Raw genomic sequence first — 19,779 nt, forward strand, 5'->3', positions numbered from 1 at the left:
CAGAGCTGAAGGCCCACTCATGTACCCTTGATGACTGCACGACACAAACCTTTACACCTCGCCTGGGCCCGTCAACAGCGATGCTGGACTAGAAACACGTTGCCTGGTCGGACGAGTCTCGTTTCAAATTGTATCAATGGATACGGGTGTGGAGAGAACCTCATGAATCCATGGTCTCTGCCTGTCCTCAGGGGAATGTTTAAGCTGGTCGAGGATCTGTACTGGCGTGGGGCGTGATAATGGACCCCTGATACATCTAGATGTGACACGTACGTAAGCATCCGTCCATTGTGCTTTCCGAAGGGCTTGGGCAATTCCAGCAGCATAACGTGACACCCCACACGTCCAGAATTGCTACAGAGTGACTCCAGGAGCACTTTCCTGAGTTTAAACAATTCCGTTGGCCACCAAGCTCCCCAGACGTGAACATTACTGAGCGTATCTGGGCGGCCTTGCAATGTGCTGTTCAGAATAGACCTCCATGCTCTCCTACTCTTACGGATAGCCCTGCAGGATTCATGGTGTCAGTTCCCTCCAGCACTACTTCAGGCATTAGTCGAGCCCGTGCCACGTCGTGTTGCGGCACTTTTGCATGCTCGCGGGTCCCAACGTGATATTAGGCAGGAGTACCAGTTTCTCTTTTTGGCTCTTCAGTGACAGTATTTCACAAAGTGTTAATCTGCAAATGGGTAGAATTAAGAAGTTTCAGATTCTGTAGTACTACAGGGTGTATATGCGGGCAAGAAAAAAAAAGTTCCCGTATTTCCCCATTAAAAATATACTTTTTCTCGGGTGAAAAATACGCTGTACTCCACATGAAAGCAAATTTTTCCGAGTTAAGCAACGATATACTTTCCTTCGCAGCTGTAAAACTCAGCAATCTATTTAATTCTGAAGGTTTTATACACCGGCATAGAGCTTCCCGAAACAGCACGTTTTCATGCGTGGCAACATTTATGATCTTGCCATTCAAATACCGGAGATACTCAGAGTATAGGACACATATGTAGTGAGCGAACACCCAAACCACCAATTTTGGTGTTATTACCTCGTATAGGTTTTATGCTACAATAGTGGCCTAAAGTAAACATATTTGTTAGAGCATTGGTTCTTGCCAGTCGAAATTTCTGTAATTCCATACTAATAATCCATAAATACAGCTTTCCCATTAAAGGAAACTGCAAGAAACGAAACAAAGTAGCACACGGTTGTGTACGCAATATTTCTTTTATAATTTTAAAGGAGAACGAATATACACTACTGGCCATTAAAATTGCTACACCAAGAAGAAATGCAGATGATAAACGGGTATGCATTGGACAAATATATTATACTAGAACTAACATGTGATTACATTTCCACGCAATTTCGGTGCATAGATCCTGAGAAATCAGTACCCAGAACAGCCACCTCTGGCCGTAATAACGGCCTTGATACGCCTGGGCATTGAGACAAACAGAGCTTGGATGGCGTGTACAGACACAGCTGCCCATGCAGCTACAACACGATACCACAGTTCATCAAGAGTAGTGACTGGCGTATTGTGACGAGCCAGTTGCTCGGCCACCATTCACCAGACGTTTTCAATTGGTGCGAGATCTGGAAAATGTGCTGGCCAGGACAGCAGTCGAACATTTTCTGTATCCAGAAAGGCCCGTACAGGACCTGCAACATACGGTCGTGCATTATCCTACTGAAATGTAAGGTTTCGCAGGGATCGAATGAAGGGTAGAGCCACTGAAATGTAACGTCCACTGTTCAAAGTGCCGTCAATGCGAACAAGAGGTGACCGAGACGTGTAACCAATGGCACCCCATGCCATCACGCCAAGTGATACGCCAGTATGGCGATGACGAATACACGCTTCCACTGTGCATTTACCGCGATGTCGCCAAACACGGATGCGACCATCATGATGCTGTAAACAGAACCTGGTTTCATCCGAAAAAATGACGTTTTGCCATTCGTACACCATCGCAGGCGCTCCTATCTGTGGTGCAGCGTCAAGGGTAACCGCAGCCATGGTCTCCGAGCTGATAGTCTATGCTGCTGCAAACGTCGTCGAACTGTTCGTGCAGATGGTTGTTGTCTTGCAAACGTCCCCATCTGTTGACTCAGGGATCGAGACGTGGCTGCACGACCCGTTACAGCCATGCGGTAAGATGGCTGTCATCTCGACTGCTAGTGATACGAGGCTATTGGGATCCAGCACGGCGTTCCGTATTACCCTCCTGAACCCACCGATTCCATATTCTGCTAACAGTCATTGGATCTCGACCGATGCGAGCAGCAATGTCGCGATAGGCTACAATCCGACCTTTATCAAAGTCGGAAACGTGATGGTACGCATTTCTCCTCCTTACACGAGGCATCACAACGTTTCACCAGGCAACGCCCGTCAACTGCTGTTTATATATGAGAAATCGGTTGGAAACTTTCCTCATGTCTGCACGTTGTAGGTGTGGCCACCGGCGCCAACCTTGTGTGAATGCTCTGAAAAGTTAATCATTTGCATATCAGAGCATCTTCTTCCTGTCGGTTAAATTTCTCGTCTGTAGCACGTCATCTTCGTGGTGTAGCAATTTTAATGGCCAGCAGTATATATATATATATATGGTGTAAACGGTATAAGCCGCCAAAATTATACAGATGGCACATCTCGCAATGCTTGACAAAAAAGTCTAGTAACACATTTGCGTATTTCCTACGGTTGTCCCAGGAAAAAACAGTTCGTCTCAGGATAATGGTTTTGGAAAAGTAGATACTTGGCCGTGCACGTACGTAAGCAATCGGTTCCTGTTATTGCCCTCCGCGTATTGACATCGCAAGCGTAAATCGTAAACACATAGGCAACTGCGGCCTGAGTGGCTGCGTCATTGTAATACACCGAGCGACGACAGTAGGCGAGTAACCTGTGCAGATATTACTGCAACTCTGTTTACTGTTAGGATGGAAATGAGATTTACTATAGCTGAACTATGCCATATGCATTTAATTTATGGCGAGGCAAAAGGTGTTGCGGGGTAGTTGTACGAATTTATCGAGAACGCTTCCCACGACGACGACTTCCTGCACGAAAGACATTTGCTGCTGTGCACCAAAGGTTTGTATTATTGTAATTCTCTACTTGTATGCGATTATTATGCATTTAAATCTTAATAAAGTACAGTAGTTATCTGCACCTTTGTACATTTTCGTCCGTATGCGAAACGTATCTTCTGTTCTGATATGCTTTCTGTTTTTGCTACATCATGACAGAATACAACTGACGAGTACGTATTTAATTTCCTTACATTGAGATACTGGTTCTTTACTGCCCTGCGCAGAAGGCACAGGCCCACAACGCGCCGATCGTACATTGGAAGCTGAGGAAAGAATACTGGACCGCATCCAGGAGGATCCTTCTCAGAGAACTAGAAGCATCGCCCGCCACGTGGGTATATCGCACACTGTCGTTCATCGCACTTTGCAAGAGGAGCGTCTGCGGCCTTACCACATTTAACGCGTACAAGCATTGGAAGAACAAGATTTCCCTCCACGACGTGAATTCTCAGAGCGGTTTTTGTTACACAGTGCGCAGCATGATTTTGTCAACAAAATACTCGTCACAGATGAAGCGTGTTTCACTCGCGACGGAATAACTAATTTCCAGAACATGCACACAATCCTCGCCACGTAGTGGCAACACATTTTCAGCCACGATTTTCCGTAAATGTGTGGGCGAGGGTATGCTCGATAATTTAATTATTGGGCCCTATGTTTTACCTGCACGTTTTTACTGGTAACTATTACCGAACGTTTCTAGAGGAAACATTGTTACCAACGTTGTTAGAAGACATTCCGTTAGGCATACATCATAACATGTGGTTCCTCCACGATGGTGCTCCACCCCACATTGGTCACAGAGTACGCAGATTTTTGGATAGTCGATTTCCAGGACGATGGATCGGGCGTTAGGGTCCACGTCGATGGCCAGCACGCAGCCCTGATTTAAATCCACTGGATTTTTACTTTTGGGGCCACATGAAGGAACTTGTTTATGCTGAGCCAGTAAATAGTGAGGACAAATTGACGCAGAAGATTTTCGATGCTGCCAATACCATAAAGGCCAATGTGCATGCGTGTGAACGAGTGCGACGAAACTGGGTTCGCCGTGATGAAGCATGTGTAGAAACGAATAGTGGTCATTTCGAACATTTATTGTAGTATTGGTGTAAGAGGAAACGAAGTAATGGGTTTTCTTTTCGTTACGATGTTGTTGTACAGAAGGAAAATAATGTGAATTTAGTATTCGTTATGGCATTGCCGTAAAAAGGTGAAACAGTTGGTTGTAATTAATGCACAACTATCTACTTGGTGACTGATTGAATTTGTACTAATGGAAATACATTGTGTTTCATATTAGCTCGTCATTACTACTACGACCTTCGTTATCGAGTTGTTGAGAAACAGACTGGTTGTATTCAATTCACGTAAAGCCAATTACACATTCTTGACAACCCAAAAACCATTTACATTCCTTTTTTCGGTACCACCTGATTATCACACCACGTCGTTGCACACGTCTAATGATTTCAGTCCTCTGGTCGGCTCGTTGCCTTTATCTGGCCACTCCGTCATTGTAGGCAATAGCTCGGTACGCCGTGTACTGTCGGTTGACTATGTAAACAGAAATGCGTATACTATCTATCCTACGAACATTAGGTTTTAATAGTACAAAAATGAAGTACATGATACAAGAAAATGTCATTAGACTTTTTTGTCAAGCACACCGACATGTACCATCTGTATAATTTTGGCGCCTTACACCGTTTACAACCTGTATATTATATATATATATATATATATATATATATATATATATATATATATATATATATATATATATATATATATATATAGGGGAGAAACAATGTTTGTGATGCTTATGCGCCTTTACCATAGTCAAAATCGACTCCGAGAAAGAAAGGTTTGTTAAAAGGAACGCTCGCTCTACATTGTTGTTTAAAAAGATGGTTCAAATGGCTCTGAGCACTATGGGACTTAACTTCTAAGGTCATCAGTCCCATAGAACTTAGAACTACTTAAACCTAACTAACCTAAGGACATCACACACATCCATGCCCGAGGGAGGGTTCGAACCTGCGACCGTAGCGGTCACGCGGTTCCAGACTGTAGCGCCTTTAACCGCTTGGCCACACCGGCCGGCTGTTTAAAAAGACATGTGGCCTATGTCACTCTGTAGTGTATCGTGTAAAAATTGGAAGCAAACCGGTGAAGTAAATTTCAAGATTTTTTGGTAACAACATTAAACGACTTATACTCCCGGTAGAAACTTAAAAGGATCTGAATTGAAATTATCTTAGAAACGGTACGTTTTCGGACACTGGTTCCTATCCAAAATATTGTGTATTCCTGGCAGTTTGTAACAGTAATTTCCGACCACCCTGTTTAGTAGTATAAATAAGCCAACACAGTAAGAGATGCTATGTGCTGAACCCAAGGAATTTCACCCACAGACAGCAATAAAATATTCCAGAAATACCACAAAACTGGAGATAAAGCTGGTGCAAGGGCATCCTACTGAAGTACAAGACGCAGCGAGCTGTGTAATGCCTGTTGAACAACTGTACTCACATGATGACTGGCATAGACAGAGCTCCGGGTGCACTCGGTGTCGTCCTTACAAATGGCTGCTCTCCATCCGGAAGCTGCGCCAACACAAACACCGCCACTGCACGGCTCAGCAGGCGACACCTGCAAGTCACACACAGCACACGGGCCACACTAAACATCTGTCGTCTGATTTAGTTAGTAAAAGGTCACATGGATTGCCGATCTCTGCATTACATTAAAACATCGACATATGCCCACTGAATTATCAGATCTGTTAACAAGCGGCCGGTTCAGATGAACAGAAGTCCCCTGTTTTCATGCGTGAAACACCGCGAAATGCGTCAGTACCGCCAAATTTGATTTTAAAACGTGAGTAGGGCATGTACAACGTTGTTCACAACGATATCAGTAAGTCTGCATGTTTTTGACTGAAAAAAACTCTGTTGGCGTGTAAACAGGCGCCAAAGTATGATTGAAAACTCGGAAGTTTTTAAATGCTGAATAACACAGCTTGTTTATTTTGCGTTCTTACAGACAAAATCCGCCTATTTGGCAGCAAGAAAACACAGGACTTTCAAATTTATTACCTACTCTTTTCAGTAAAAAATAAAATACTTTACAAAATTATGAAACGAATCCAGTCTGTGTTTTTCCTTTAAACTAATGGAAGTTCAAGTTCTAGGACGCTTAATTAGAATTTATTTTTTGGTAAAAATGTCTGTAATTGTTTTGGGGAACTTTTGTTGCGGCTATATATCTCCAATGTTGGAAAACAAACGATTTCGGGATACTACGGTATATTGATAATTTTTACTTATGGACCGTCCGACAGCAACTGAATAAAACACAATTTTAGTGCCATACGCGTTTCGCCTTTATCTTTGGCAAAAACATTTGACAGTCGGCAACAGAAACCAAAACATTGCACTAAAACAAGCGTTCAGTTCATAGTGCTGTCGAATGTGGAAAAAAAACCGCAAATTGGCGTTCATAAGAAGAAGAACAACACATAAAATGCAACAGGAGCGTAATATATAAGAAATTGTCCACGCAACCTGTAAGTACAATTCAAAACATTACTACTTAATAGAAAATACCAACCACCAGAACTGTTTATAACCTATAAGGACAGTGACAAAAATGTAAATTAAATAGCTAACATATGTATATATTCCAGGCCACTGATGATGCCCTGCAGAAAATAAAGGCGAAACGCGTATGGCACTAAAATTGTGTTTTATTCAGTTGCTGTCAGACGGTCCATAAGTAAAAATTATCAATATACCGTAATATTACATGCAACTGAGGAAGACAGGACTACAAAAAGTTGAAGACGTCGATTTCGGGATAAGTCGCCTCCTGTTGGTTGCTGTACGCCAGGGCGTAACCGACTGTGTGAGGAATCTTGTTCTCTGAAACTTCCTGGCAGATTAAAACTGTGTGCCGAGCCGAGACTCGAACTCGGGACCTTTGCCTTTCGCGGACAAGAGCAGGAAGTTTCATATCAGCGCACTCTCCGCTGCAGAGTGAAAATCTTGTTCTCTGTTTCGTCATCAGAAACATAATCTTCTGACGCTTTCTGATTGGTCGCAATCTGAACGATTTCTCCCTCAGTCAAATAAACAAAAAACGTTGTCCATCCACTCTTCGAAGTTTGCGTCTTCACAACCCGCTAGCTTCTCCAGTAAAGTCACCAAAATTACGTCATTTTCATCTGTTTCTGGCACGTCTGCTTGAATGTCGGTGTTGCCTCCTTGTTCCCACCACTTTTTTTTGAGTTGCCTTATGATATAAGAGCTTTCTCCCAACGGGAGATATTGAAGGAGTTAAATTCCAAGCTTCAGCGATCCAATGCATGACACTTAAAACATTTTTAAAAAAAGTACAAAATCTTCTTCTGCATCAATCGCACCGATTAAGTATTCCCGCAACTTGCGTCTCTAATGTTTTTCCATTGCGTCAAAAACACCTTCGTCCATCGGCTGACATAGAGATGTGACGCTTGATGGGAGAAACACTTTGACATCTCCATCTTGAAGATCATCTGCGTGAGAAGGAGAGTTGTCCACTTCCGGAAGGCGTTCGATACAGTTCCGCACTGTCGCCTGATAAACAAAGTAAGAGCCTACGGAATATCAGACCAGCTATGTGGCTGGATTGAAGAGTTTTTAGCAAACAGAACACAGCATGTTGTTCCCAATGGAGAGACGTGTACAGACGTTAAAGTAACCTCTGGCGTGCCACAGGGGAGTGTTATGGGACCATTGCTTTTCACAATATATATAAATGACCTAGTAGATAGTGTCGGAAGTTCCATGCGGCTTTTCGCGGATGATGCTGTATTATACAGAGAAGTTGCAGCATTAGAAAATTGTAGCGAAATGCAGGAAGATCTGCAGCGGATAGGCACTTGGTGCAGGGAGTGGCAACTGACCCTTAAAATACACAAATTTAATGTATTGCGAATACATAGAAAGAAGGATCCTTTATTGTATGATTATATGATAGCGGAACAAACACTGGTAGCAGTTACTTCTGTAAAATGTCTGGGAGTATGCGTGCGGAACGATTTGAAGTGGAATGATCATATAAAATTAATTGTTGGTAAGGCGGGTACCAGGTTGAGATTCATTGGGAGAGTCCTTAGTAAATGTAGTCCATCAACAAAGGAGGTGGCTTACAAAACACTCGTTCGACCTATACTTGAGTATTGCTCATCAGTGTGGGATCCGTACCAGATCGGGTTGACGGAGGAGATAGAGAAGATCCAAAGAAGAGCGGCGCGTTTCGTCACAGGGTTATTTGGTAACCGTGATAGCGTTACGGAGATGTTTAACAAACTCAAGTGGCAGAATCTGGAAGAGAGGCGCTCTGCATCGCGGTGTAGCTTGCTCGCCAGGTTTCGAGAGGGTGCGTTTCTGGATGAGGTATCGAATATATTGTTTCCCCCTACTTATACCTCCCGAGGAGATCACGAATGTAAAATTAGAGAGAGTAGAGCGCGCACGGAGGCTTTCAGACAGTCGTTCTTCCCGCGAACCATACGCGACTGGAACAGGAAAGGGAGGTAATGGCAGTGGCACGTAAAGTGCCCTCCGCCACACACCGTTGGGTGGCTTGCGGAGTATAAATGTAGATGTAGTAGTGCTTTTCGAGAAAGTCCATTTTCCGACATGTAGAGTATTTTTCTACAGCTGGAACCACTCTTTGAAGATGGCACCGTTCATCCATGCCTTAGACTGATTAGTGTGCCACAATGGCTAAGGTCTATCAGCTGGTTGCTGTCTAAATGCTCTTGGTTTTTTGTATTTGCCAATTAATGTTAGGCACAGCGAGCCGTGCGGTTGTTTGTCTTCTTCTCGTGTTGACTGGCGCCACTCCGTTTCGCAAGCGTGTCCAGTCCGCTAGTGGCAGCAGTGGCGGTTATCGGTATGTGGTAACTGTTGCCCTATCTTTGGGGCGACATCGTTGTTGATGGGGGTCGTGTGAGTGGGAAAGTTCAGGAGGGGCCAGGTCCGCGCAGTGCCAGAACACGCCGGGACCGCTGGCGGCACGCCATGGACTGCCGGATGGAAGGGTTGTGGTCATGAGGGTGAAACGACCTCGTCGTAAATCGGATCCAGCACGCGTTAAGATGAGTGAATTTCAGTCCAAGCAGAGAAACCTCCACCACTGTGATATCTAGCGATTCTCCAGTGACTTGGGTTCGTGTTGCTGTGGCGAAGAGCAGCGAGTGGGTTGCTTCGGTAGGTGGAGCTGATTAGCTTTCCTCGACTTCTAATTACAATTTGTTAAGTTCAACCAACGGTAATTTTTCTTGCCTGGTGGCCGCTAACGCCCCAGTTACCTGCCCTGGGAGTTAGTGTACGTTTCCTCGCCTTGCCGCTGCTGTCCGGCAAGGCGTGTAGTTTTGACAGTATTGATTGTATGGCGGTTAGCGAGTCTTCTACTCTGGTGGCAGTGGTTCCAACGCTCTAGACACAGTATTCTGGGGACGTAGTGCAGACCGCGTGTTCCGGCTTTGGTGTATTGTTCCATCGTTGTATTTGGTTTATCGGACATCAGGTAGCTTCAACAAGATTATCATTCGTTAGAATGCCATTAGTCTGAGTTACCATCTTGTGAAGTGAATGCAACTCTTGGCTGCCTATCTCATCGCCCACGAAACTGTTTCTTTTGCCGGACCTACTCAGAGGTCAATTCCTGGAGCACCGTCTGTGGCCCCCTTGGTTCTTGTAAGACACGTGTGATTTGAAAGGAGGTCTGATGGCCAGTAGTTCAGTGTAACGCTCCTTCAGCACACGCCTGCTGTGAGTATAATCTGCCTCAGTCCCCTTTAAGGAACTTATATACTGGTCCTTGTGTTTTATTATTGTATTATTTATTACAATACCTTGTGTTGTGAATTGGCAGGAGCCAATTCATGGAGTTTGGAGGAAGCCGAAAGGCACGCGTTAAAGCTGACGCAGACTGGCGTGAGGTCTGGAACAGTTAAGGGAATGTATAGTAGCAAATAAAGTACGTAGTTGATGTAATACTTAACTTTAATCCATAATTGGAGAACATCGCTCTTGATGATACATAATTACAATCGCAATATAAACTGGTAATGGCGCCTTGCTAGGTCGTAGCAAATGACGTAGCTGAAGGCTATGCTAACTATCGTTTCGGCAAATGAGAGCGTATTTGTCAGTGTAGCTTCGCTAGCAAAGTCGGCTGTACAACTGGGGCGAGTGCTAGGAAGTGTCTCCAGACCTGCCGTGTGGCGGCGCTCGGTCTGCAATCACTGACAGTGGCAACACGCGGATCCGTCGTATACTAACGGACCGCGGCCGATTTAAAGGCTACCACCTAGCAAGTGTGGTGTCTGGCGGTGACACCACACCTTGTGCCTGCATTAATAGTTCTGGTAGCCTTCTGGAATAAATCTAACAGTGTAGTGTTCAGTGGATGTTAAGGCTTGTGTAACAAAGTATACCATTATCTTATTTCTCCCGTTTGGTGCTTAGTTGCTTGTTTTTTTAATGAACCTATACTATGGTATTTGTTGTTTCACAGCAGGTTTCTAAATTTTTTATATTATTGCCGTTCCTGGCGTGTAAGGCCTTTTGCTCAGATCACAGTGACTTTCTTTTCAAACATTATCTGCTGTATCTGTATTTGATGACGATTTGCTAAACTGTAACTCACTGAAACCACTATTATTTACACAGTTGTTTATTACTTCATTAATAACGCGTGGTATTTTTTTTTATTTGTTGTTGAGTCTGGAATTACTGGTTTCAAATAAATTGTAACTGATTACGGCCCCGTGCACAATCGTAACCGAATCCTGCCTTCCATTGACTATCAGGTTTCAACTGAGTTTATGATTGCCGGCGGCATTACTGTATGCGAGGACAGTAAATCTTTCTTTGCTTTTTTTTAATACCCGGATGCAGTTTTTTCCTTGTTTAGAGGCAAGGGTTTTAGTTGGCAACATTTTGTAATTCAACCCCGTCTCATCACAGTTGTAAAGTTTATACTGGCTATCCATTCCTTTGTCGATGATAGTGTGCAGTTCCTATTTAAAACCAGCGATGGCGGGTTCATCCCTGGCAATTTCGCGAATGTCATGCCGCTTCTTGAACCGATCCAGCCAGCCGTCACTTCCGAGGAATTCTCGCTCCTTTCCTTGAATCAGCTCATAAAATGCCATACTGGCACACCTTTGGCTCTTACTTGTTACACAAGGAGTAACTGGGAATGTGCACCTTTACTCATTGTTTTTCGACATTTCACTGCGCTGTCTGACGCTTGGATGTAACAAAATTTTTCAATTGCTGATCGATTTGTCTTCCAATCAGTAATCGCATCTCCTACCGACATTCAAATCCGCAGCAGCCTTCGCGGCTGGCTCACCAGCATCAATTCTCTGCAAAGCGCGAAGCTATTGTTCCAACGAGATCACATTCTTTTTTCGTTTGGCGCCCGTAGTCGCGTTCAGCGTGTTTTTTTTTTTTTTTTTTTTATTAACCAACACTCGACTAATTCTTTTTTGGGTTTTGGCCACTTTTATCGCTGGACATTTTAAAGCATATAGGGCGAACGGAACGTTAAATCTGAAACATACAGACAGGCAAAACTTGTGAAACCAGGCTGTGGCAGGCATCGAGTGAAAACATTCGATTCATCTCTCCCCTGTCCTAAGCGGCAACACAACAGGGCGTTGTGCGATCATTGTTAAAGGCTCAGCTCCATCTGATGTACTGAGAACAGGCGGAAAGTGTTAAGCGCCCCACTCTCATTGTCGGTTTCGATACGGCCACATCGCACTGGATAGAGCAATACTGAACGTACATGAGTTCCAATAGATGGCAACGGCATGAAGCCACGCAATAACTTCAGCCAACACATGCACGAATTGACGACACTCGGCCCGCATCTCGTGGTCGTGCGGTAGCGTTCTCGCTTCCCACGCCCGGGTTCCCGGGTTCGATTCCCGGCGGGGTCAGGGATTTTCTCTGCCTCGTGATGGCTGGGTGTTGATGATGATGATGATGATGTTTGGTTTGTGGGGCGCTCAACTGCGTGGTTATCAGCGCCCGTACAATTACCCAATCTTTGCTCACTTTCGCCACTTTCCTGGATGATGATGAAGACAACACAAACACCCAGTCATCTCGAGGCAGGTGAAAATCCCTGACCCCGCCGGGAATCGAACCCGGGACCCCGTGCTCGGGAAGCGAGAACGCTACCGCGAGACCACGAGCGGCGGACAATGGCTGGGTGTTGTGTGATGTCCTTAGGTTAGTTAGGTTTAAGTAGTTCTAAGTTCTAGGGGACTGATGACCATAGATGTTAAGTCCCATAGTGCTCAGAGCCATTTGAACCATTTTTGAACGACATTAGGACTTTCGACACGCGCCAGCAGTAAACTGCCGAAAAACACCAGCGAATGCACGGCTCCAGGCGCGGCGCAGGCAAGTCGAAACTTATCAAAAGTCAGACAGCGCCAATGTGAGCCGGGAAAATCGGAAAAAAATTTGTTCAGATAAACGGGAGTTTACTGTATACAGTAGAGTGTTTATAAATTACTTATACAAAAGTAACCTGTAACTGTGGAAAACATTTCTGTAAAGTTAATTTACCCTTTCCAAAACTAAAGGTCACTTTTTACAACTAATTTATAGACACCTTGTCTCGTAAAGAAGTGAGAATATCTCCTTGTGGGTTTGCAAGCAAACAACACAAAGTCGGCTAAATGTCTCTTGCAACTTGTAAAATACTCGCTAATCGAGACTGACAAGACAATCTCAAAGATCATGCCTCTCCTAGGGGATCATCGTGGCAGTAGCCTCGAGAGATTATTAGAATCAAACCCTGTACGGGAGGACACTGAAAACAAAATTGTTGCGGCAGAAACGCAGGCAATTGCAGCTATTTTGTCTCCCTCCGTGTCAAGACGTGTCGTACACTGGAGCACGCTGTGCTAGACTTCTTACTATGCCTGTACCTGTTTAAGGCAGCGTATCTCAACAAGAGACCCAGGCTCCGCAGAAGTGTCACTCCGTACAAGTATTCCAAGATGAGATGTACTTTTCGTTTAACTGATCCATAATGAAGAGATCCTGCGGGATGTGGCACATGTTAGTAAACACGAATACACAATAAATATTTGCAAAATAAGAACATGTATGCTAATGTACCTTCCACAGATCCCAAGTGAAATTGCTCCTGTGAATGTCTAATCAGTCAAAAGAGAAAACAAAGTCTTGAGCATATTTACATTTAAAAGGATACAAAACTTGTCACCAAATATTAAAGGTTCGGCCTACTTAGGTGCATATGATAATTCTAATGTTGTTGTAGCATACATAATAAAAAGCATTTTCAGCACTTACGATCATTGTACATATTACTGCACAAAATTTGTACAGGAGTTACTACTGTACGCAATATTTACATTGGGTGATATTAACAACACACAAGCATCAGCCGGTTCTGCTAAGAAATTCATCGATGAAATAGGGATTGGCCACCAATAAATCCTTTACTCTTTTCAAACGGGCGTGTTACTGAACATGTGTATTGCTGGGTAGTGGACACACTTTCGTTCACAAATAAGTGATTTTTACAAAGAAGTTATTCTTATTTGAAACTTCCTGGCAGATAAAAACAGTGTGCTGAACGGACTCTCGAACTCGGGACCTTTCCCTCTTATTTCTAGTATTGATTCCATGAATTGAGCTGTTGGTATGGGGAAAAAATAAAGATATTTTTAATGGCATAATCCATTAAGCGACAAATACATTGGGAAGAATTAGATTGTATCTCCAGTTCCTTAAACAGCACGATGTTCTTTAGTTCAGCAAAGTACACGAGCTTTTTTATTATTATTTCACCTATGTGTGACAAGATTCGTATATTCAACAGTTCTGTGGTACGCTCCTCCCAGTTGCCACTTTCACATCAGAGTGTTCCCGGACCAGGACTCGTTGCGCCACCCAGGAGGCCATTCTTCCCTCCACCCATAAAAAACGGTGTCTCTCTTCCTGAAGCACACGATTGGCTCAAATGGAAGAGCAGTCAGTCCATCGGCTATAATGGAACGACTGGACATAAACCCGACACTTCGCGTGAACAAGACGAGCAGGAAACTCATCCAAACATTGCGACAGTACTAAGAGGCTTATTTGATAAGCCTCGAAATAGCCTCCTTTGGGGGATATTCACTTGGTCCTCCAACTTTTTTATCCCATCGGAAAAATAGCTTCTGCAAAATACTCATTAACTGCAACTGTCACTTCCTCATTTGATGAAAGTTTCTTCCCAAAAGATGGCTCTAAGCACTATGGAACTTAACATCTGAGGTCATCAGTCCCCTAGACTTAGAACTACTTAAACCTAACAAACCTAAGGACATCACACATATCCATGCCCGAGGCACGATTCGAACCTGCGACCGTAGCAGCAGCGTGGTTCCGGACTGAAGCGCCTAGAACCGCTTCGCCACAGCGGCCGGCTGTTTCTTCCCAGCAAGACAAAGTTTCAAGTTAGGGAACAGTATGAAGCCACTTTGGGGTTAAGTTTATTGGATGAGGAACCAATTAAAAGCCCAGTTCATGCACTTTCACCATTTTTATCGCTAATCTGTGAGACGATGCACTATCCTGGTGAAAGAGCACTTTTTGCGTGGTAACCTTGGTCTTTTTTCAGCCAAAAAAAAAAAAAAGGCCATCTCTTTACCAGCTGACAAAACTGGTCTTTGGCAATTGTTTTGATTGCTGTTTAGACTCAGGTGTGTAATGATGGATTTAGGTTTCACCGACAATCACAAATCGTTTCGAAAAGTCGTACAGATTAAACATCGCCAGACATTATGTTGGGCCGTATGCGCTTTTGTTGATAGCAATCGCGCCGCCCACAGCTTCTGCATAAGAACTTTCATTCGGCGGTCTTGCATTACCGTATCATGGATTTTGTCAATAGTTTCCTTTGTGGTGTCCTCAACTGGACAGCCAAACCGCGCTTCGTCTTCTGTGTTTGTCTGACCACGATAAATTCATTATTCCAAATCGTCACTGATGGTGCAGAATCCGCGTAGACTTCATCCACTTCTGTTGTGATTTGTGCGGCGGTCCAACCTTTCAAACGAAAATGTTTGAAAAAGACGAAAACCGAGTTTTATGCTGTTATTAATCACAGTCAACACACTGACCAATTCAGACAGCTGTCAACTGTACGCTGTACATTGTCGAAATTCTTTATTCCCTTGGTATAATCATGCTTGCCAACCATGAAGGTGTGACAAAAAGTTCCATTCTTTCATGAAGTTTTACCACGTTTATCAACCCAACCTCGTTTGATAATCTGATGTTTCACAGAACACTCAGCTTTAAAATTTATAGACTTTCGAGCGCGTTAGAACCAGTTTTGGATATTTTTTTTTTCCCCACTCTGATGTCGCTTATCTCCGCAAAATGACTTACCAAGGATCGAAGATATTCTGGAGACAATAGAAATTACTGCCACGATATTGACTATGTGACACAAGGGAACAAGAAAAGGCCATCAGATAGTAAATCAGGTGAATACGCATAACGAGCTGTTCCCTTGCGCCAAATAATCGATTGTTTGACTTGATGCGTTGCAGCAGGCGTAGTCGTGATGATTGAATTATGCGACGTTCTTTTTCCAGATTTCATAGGTGACGTGTAACAAACCATTTGTTGTCTAGAATTCACAGCAACTGTTCTTCTATGCTCTGAAGCTGTGGTCGTGAAACTGCAACCCGAATTAAGTATTCATGCGACCGTCGGTTCTCAGTTGTATTTTATAATAATCTGCATCTGGCAACCAACAGCCGATACCATATTCCCTATACTTGGCGATTTTAATATCACGAAAATAGCTGATCGTTGTCAGCAACTGCAGATTAATTTTATTCGACGACCGAGTCACGTACAGCCAACAGTTGCGAATGGTAATTATTTATTCTTCGCCGATCTCGAACATACATTTCCATGTGTATCTGGTGCTTAAAAGGGTTAATTTATAAACTAGTAAAGAATAAATGCTCACCATTTGCAATTTTTATCGTATCTGACTACATCGTCGAAGCAAAAATAAACGGTGGAATTATAGTTTGCACGCGAAAAGTTGGCCGACCAACTGGGTGACGAGGTACGCAGGCATGTCGTTGTGGTCTGAGGGAACCTGATAGGAAGGGATGCTTCCTTCATTGTCTTCCTGTGTTGCCAACTCATGGACTTGGTGTCGTTCCGATCAGCTGCTACGGTATAAATTTCAACTGGGAGAAACATGGATTCATGAATGCATATTCCAGAGACGGTCGTCTTTTTTTCAATCCGCTCACACAGCATTCCATCAGACAATTGGTGTCACGACACTGGAATCGCTGAATGTGGCAGCAATATGAAACAGGGAACAGACGACACGAAGTGTTCCGAATCGCGCCGACTTTTAACGATCAGTACTTCGACGCCAGGAAAACTTGACGCTGCCAGACGTTAACTACATGCTTGTTGTGCAAGCATGCACAAATTCCTTGCACCTACACACGGTTCAAGCAAGCTTGTACACGAATTACTTTGATTGACAGAAAATTTCAAGTTCACATGACGATGCGCTGGCTTTGGCAACCTTTTTGCTTGTGTTACGGAACAAAATTTAAAATGTGATATATGGAGTAATGCGTAGTTAAAGAAACGAAAGTGATTTCCCACGTTAACTATTCGTGGTAGACACGCCATGGTAACTATCTCACCGTACTATTGATTTTCTTCTCCCTTTCTCCATGTAATATTGTGTTTTTTGATTTGATCTACAGTATAACGTTTGTACAGAATGTAATTTAACAGAACAAAATAAAAATTAAATCAAGCATGATCACAGACAAATGCTTGCACAACCCACCACATTCTTGATGCACAAGCAAGCATCAGGCTGCTTGGACCGTCTTAAAGCTTGCATACCTTTATCCTATACACTCTCAAGCACGCAGCTACGTGTGGGGTCGTTTTTAGTGTATCTGGTCTATAGCGGGCTCATAACATACAAATTTATGGAGGTTAACAATTAACTGCGGATGATCCAGTTGTTTATAGCAAAGTAACAACGCCAGAAGATAGTAATAATTTGCAGAGAACTGATGAATGGTGCAGGCTCTGGCAGTTGACCCTGAACGTAAGTAAATGTAACATACTGCGCATTCATAGGAAAAGAAATCCACTACTGTACAGCTACACTATTGAGGACAAACAGCTGGAGACAGCGTCTGGCGTAACTATCCAGAGCGACGTTAAGTGAAATGACCATATAAAAAGGAAAAGCAGACACAAGACTCAGATTCATCGGAAGACTCTTAAGGAAATATTACTCATCCACAAAAGAAGTGGCTTATAATGCGCTTGTTCGCCCAATTCTTGAGTACTGTTCATCTATCCGGGATCCCTATCAGGTAGGACAGAGATAAGATCCAAAGAAGAGCGGCGCGTTTCGTCACCGGATCGTTTAGCTGGCGAGAGCGTTACGGAGATGCTAAACAAACTCCACTGGCAGACGTTGCGCATCACAGAGAGACTTACTATTGAAATTTCGGGACAGCACTTTTCAGGAGAAGTTAGGCAACGTATTACTCCCCCACCCCCACATACATCTCGCCTATTGAACACTTTGAGAAATTAGAGCCAATACAGAGGCTTACCGACAATCATTCTTCCCACGCACTATTCGCGAGTGGAACAGGGTTGGAGGGATTAGATAGTGGTACCGAAAGTACCCCCCGCCACACACCATTAGGTGGCTTGCGGAGTATGATGCAGATGTAATAATGAAATCGGTACATATGCGGCCCCAGGTGCCACACCTGAATGTCAGTATTGGCTTTCGAGCAGAAAAGTTTGACGACTACTGCTCGAAAGCAAAAGCTGTGACAAAGAAAAAAGCGATCATTTTCTTGGTAGTGTTTCGCAAATAAACCACTTTGTTGGTTACGGTTCGTCTTGGACCACGCAAACGCTTCACTGCCGCGTACTGATTTGAAAAGATCGGCCGATGTCGGAATCCACCAATATCGAAGCCACTATGACCGCAGCCTCCGCGTTCTGCAAGAAGCGGGAACTCACCTCGCCCTGTCAGCTTGCTCCCTCCTTACAATACTTTACACCAATCTTATCTTTCAGTTCGATGAACGTCTACAGAGCGAACGCAGAATCCCGAAACATTTCGTTACACGCTACTTTTTGTCGCACTTCACGTTCTACAGCTTCAATAAGCCGCTTCTGCTTTGCTAAGCCGAACACTTCTACTTGACGGATGTTATTTTGACACGAAAACGCCACTTTCACCTCGTCAGATTGGAATCGCTGATAAGGACGAAACTAGTAGTTCGCAAAGAAAGGAAGGCTGAGCACACAACGGAGAGATCAGGTCTGTGCATGCCTTTGTCGTCGCCGTACCCGGATAGGCGCGCACGCGTGTGATTGTTACGAGTTGGCTTTGTACCCTGTGTCATTGTGATGAGGAACACTGCTTGGAGCCGAAGTGAGAAAATAAAAAAAATTCGCCGAAATATAAGCGAAAATCGGTACTGATTTAGGAACTATAAAAGAATGAAGGACTCTGCCTCATATGACTTGTAAATATCCACGGAAGTATTAAAAAAACGCGAGTTAAAGGACTCTAAAAAGCATAAAAAGATGGCCCGAGCGAATGTGGCAGCGTCGGAAAATGAATATATATAAATATATAAATATATATATATATATATAAATAATTGAGTGGCCGTAGACTACTCTATGTGACCACTGTACTAAAGAGATTGATTATCAAATTACTTTTTCGTACGAAAGACATGATTTTATTCTGACGTTTTCATGAAAAAAAAAATCTATGGTGCAGACCCGAACTGCGCGCACAGAAATTTTTTTGCAATCGAAAGACTGTGAGGACGAGTTCGGGTGTTAGCTAGCCGCTGACTTCTAATTACAGAGTATCCGCGTTTCGTCTGAGACAATCGCCTGTACCAAAACACATAGGTCTGCGTCGATTTATCGAGGTTTTTGCAAGAAACTTGTTGTCATGTTTAAATTAACGATTAGCAAGTCTGGACTGTATTCAGAAGCGAAGGCTGATTTCAAGTCACTGTGGTTAATTGTAAAGCAACAACAACATACTTATCCAAGTGAAACTAAGTAGAAGACACGGTCAGCTGTCGGAGGTAAACACTTCTCCTCACAGCGTTCGAATGCTGTCAGCTAGCCGCTCGGTGGGCGATGTAAATACGGCCGACAACAGGAAGTGCTGTAACACGACCAGTAGCTGGAGTTCACGGCAGGAAGCAGCCGGGGTCCTCGGTGGTGTAGTGGTAAGGGGTCTGGAACGTTCCAGCGCCTCGGCTGGGGCTATTCGCCCCAGCCGGGCCGGGGTTCTATCCCCGGCCGGCGCTGGAATTTTCAGACTTCCGAACCCCAGCCTTCATCTCTGCCCTGTCATGTGGCGCATGCCGGGTACCCCCGTGGGGTCCGTGCTTCGGATTCCACGTGGAGCTCACTCCCACACTACACCTGATTACGTTGTTGGAAACACAGATTTTAATACAAACACATTCTTCGCCAGGCTGCTACTATATATTCATAGTATTATTTAACTAAAAAGCAA

The 19,779-nt window shown here is 43.9% G+C and overlaps 1 protein-coding gene across 1 annotated transcript in view; it reads right to left on the reverse strand.

Annotated features, from left to right (window-relative positions):
* Window positions 1-19,779, reverse strand: part of LOC126109509 (ectopic P granules protein 5 homolog) — a 343,395-nt gene that overhangs the window by 4,880 nt on the left and 318,736 nt on the right. The window contains exon 40 of the mRNA XM_049914531.1: window positions 5,638-5,757. Coding sequence (XP_049770488.1) covers window positions 5,638-5,757 — 120 coding nt within the window. The remainder of the gene's footprint in view (window positions 1-5,637; window positions 5,758-19,779) is intronic.

This window comes from Schistocerca cancellata, chromosome 12 (genome assembly GCF_023864275.1).
Source record: "Schistocerca cancellata isolate TAMUIC-IGC-003103 chromosome 12, iqSchCanc2.1, whole genome shotgun sequence".
Classification (NCBI taxonomy): Eukaryota; Metazoa; Arthropoda; class Insecta; order Orthoptera; family Acrididae; genus Schistocerca; species Schistocerca cancellata.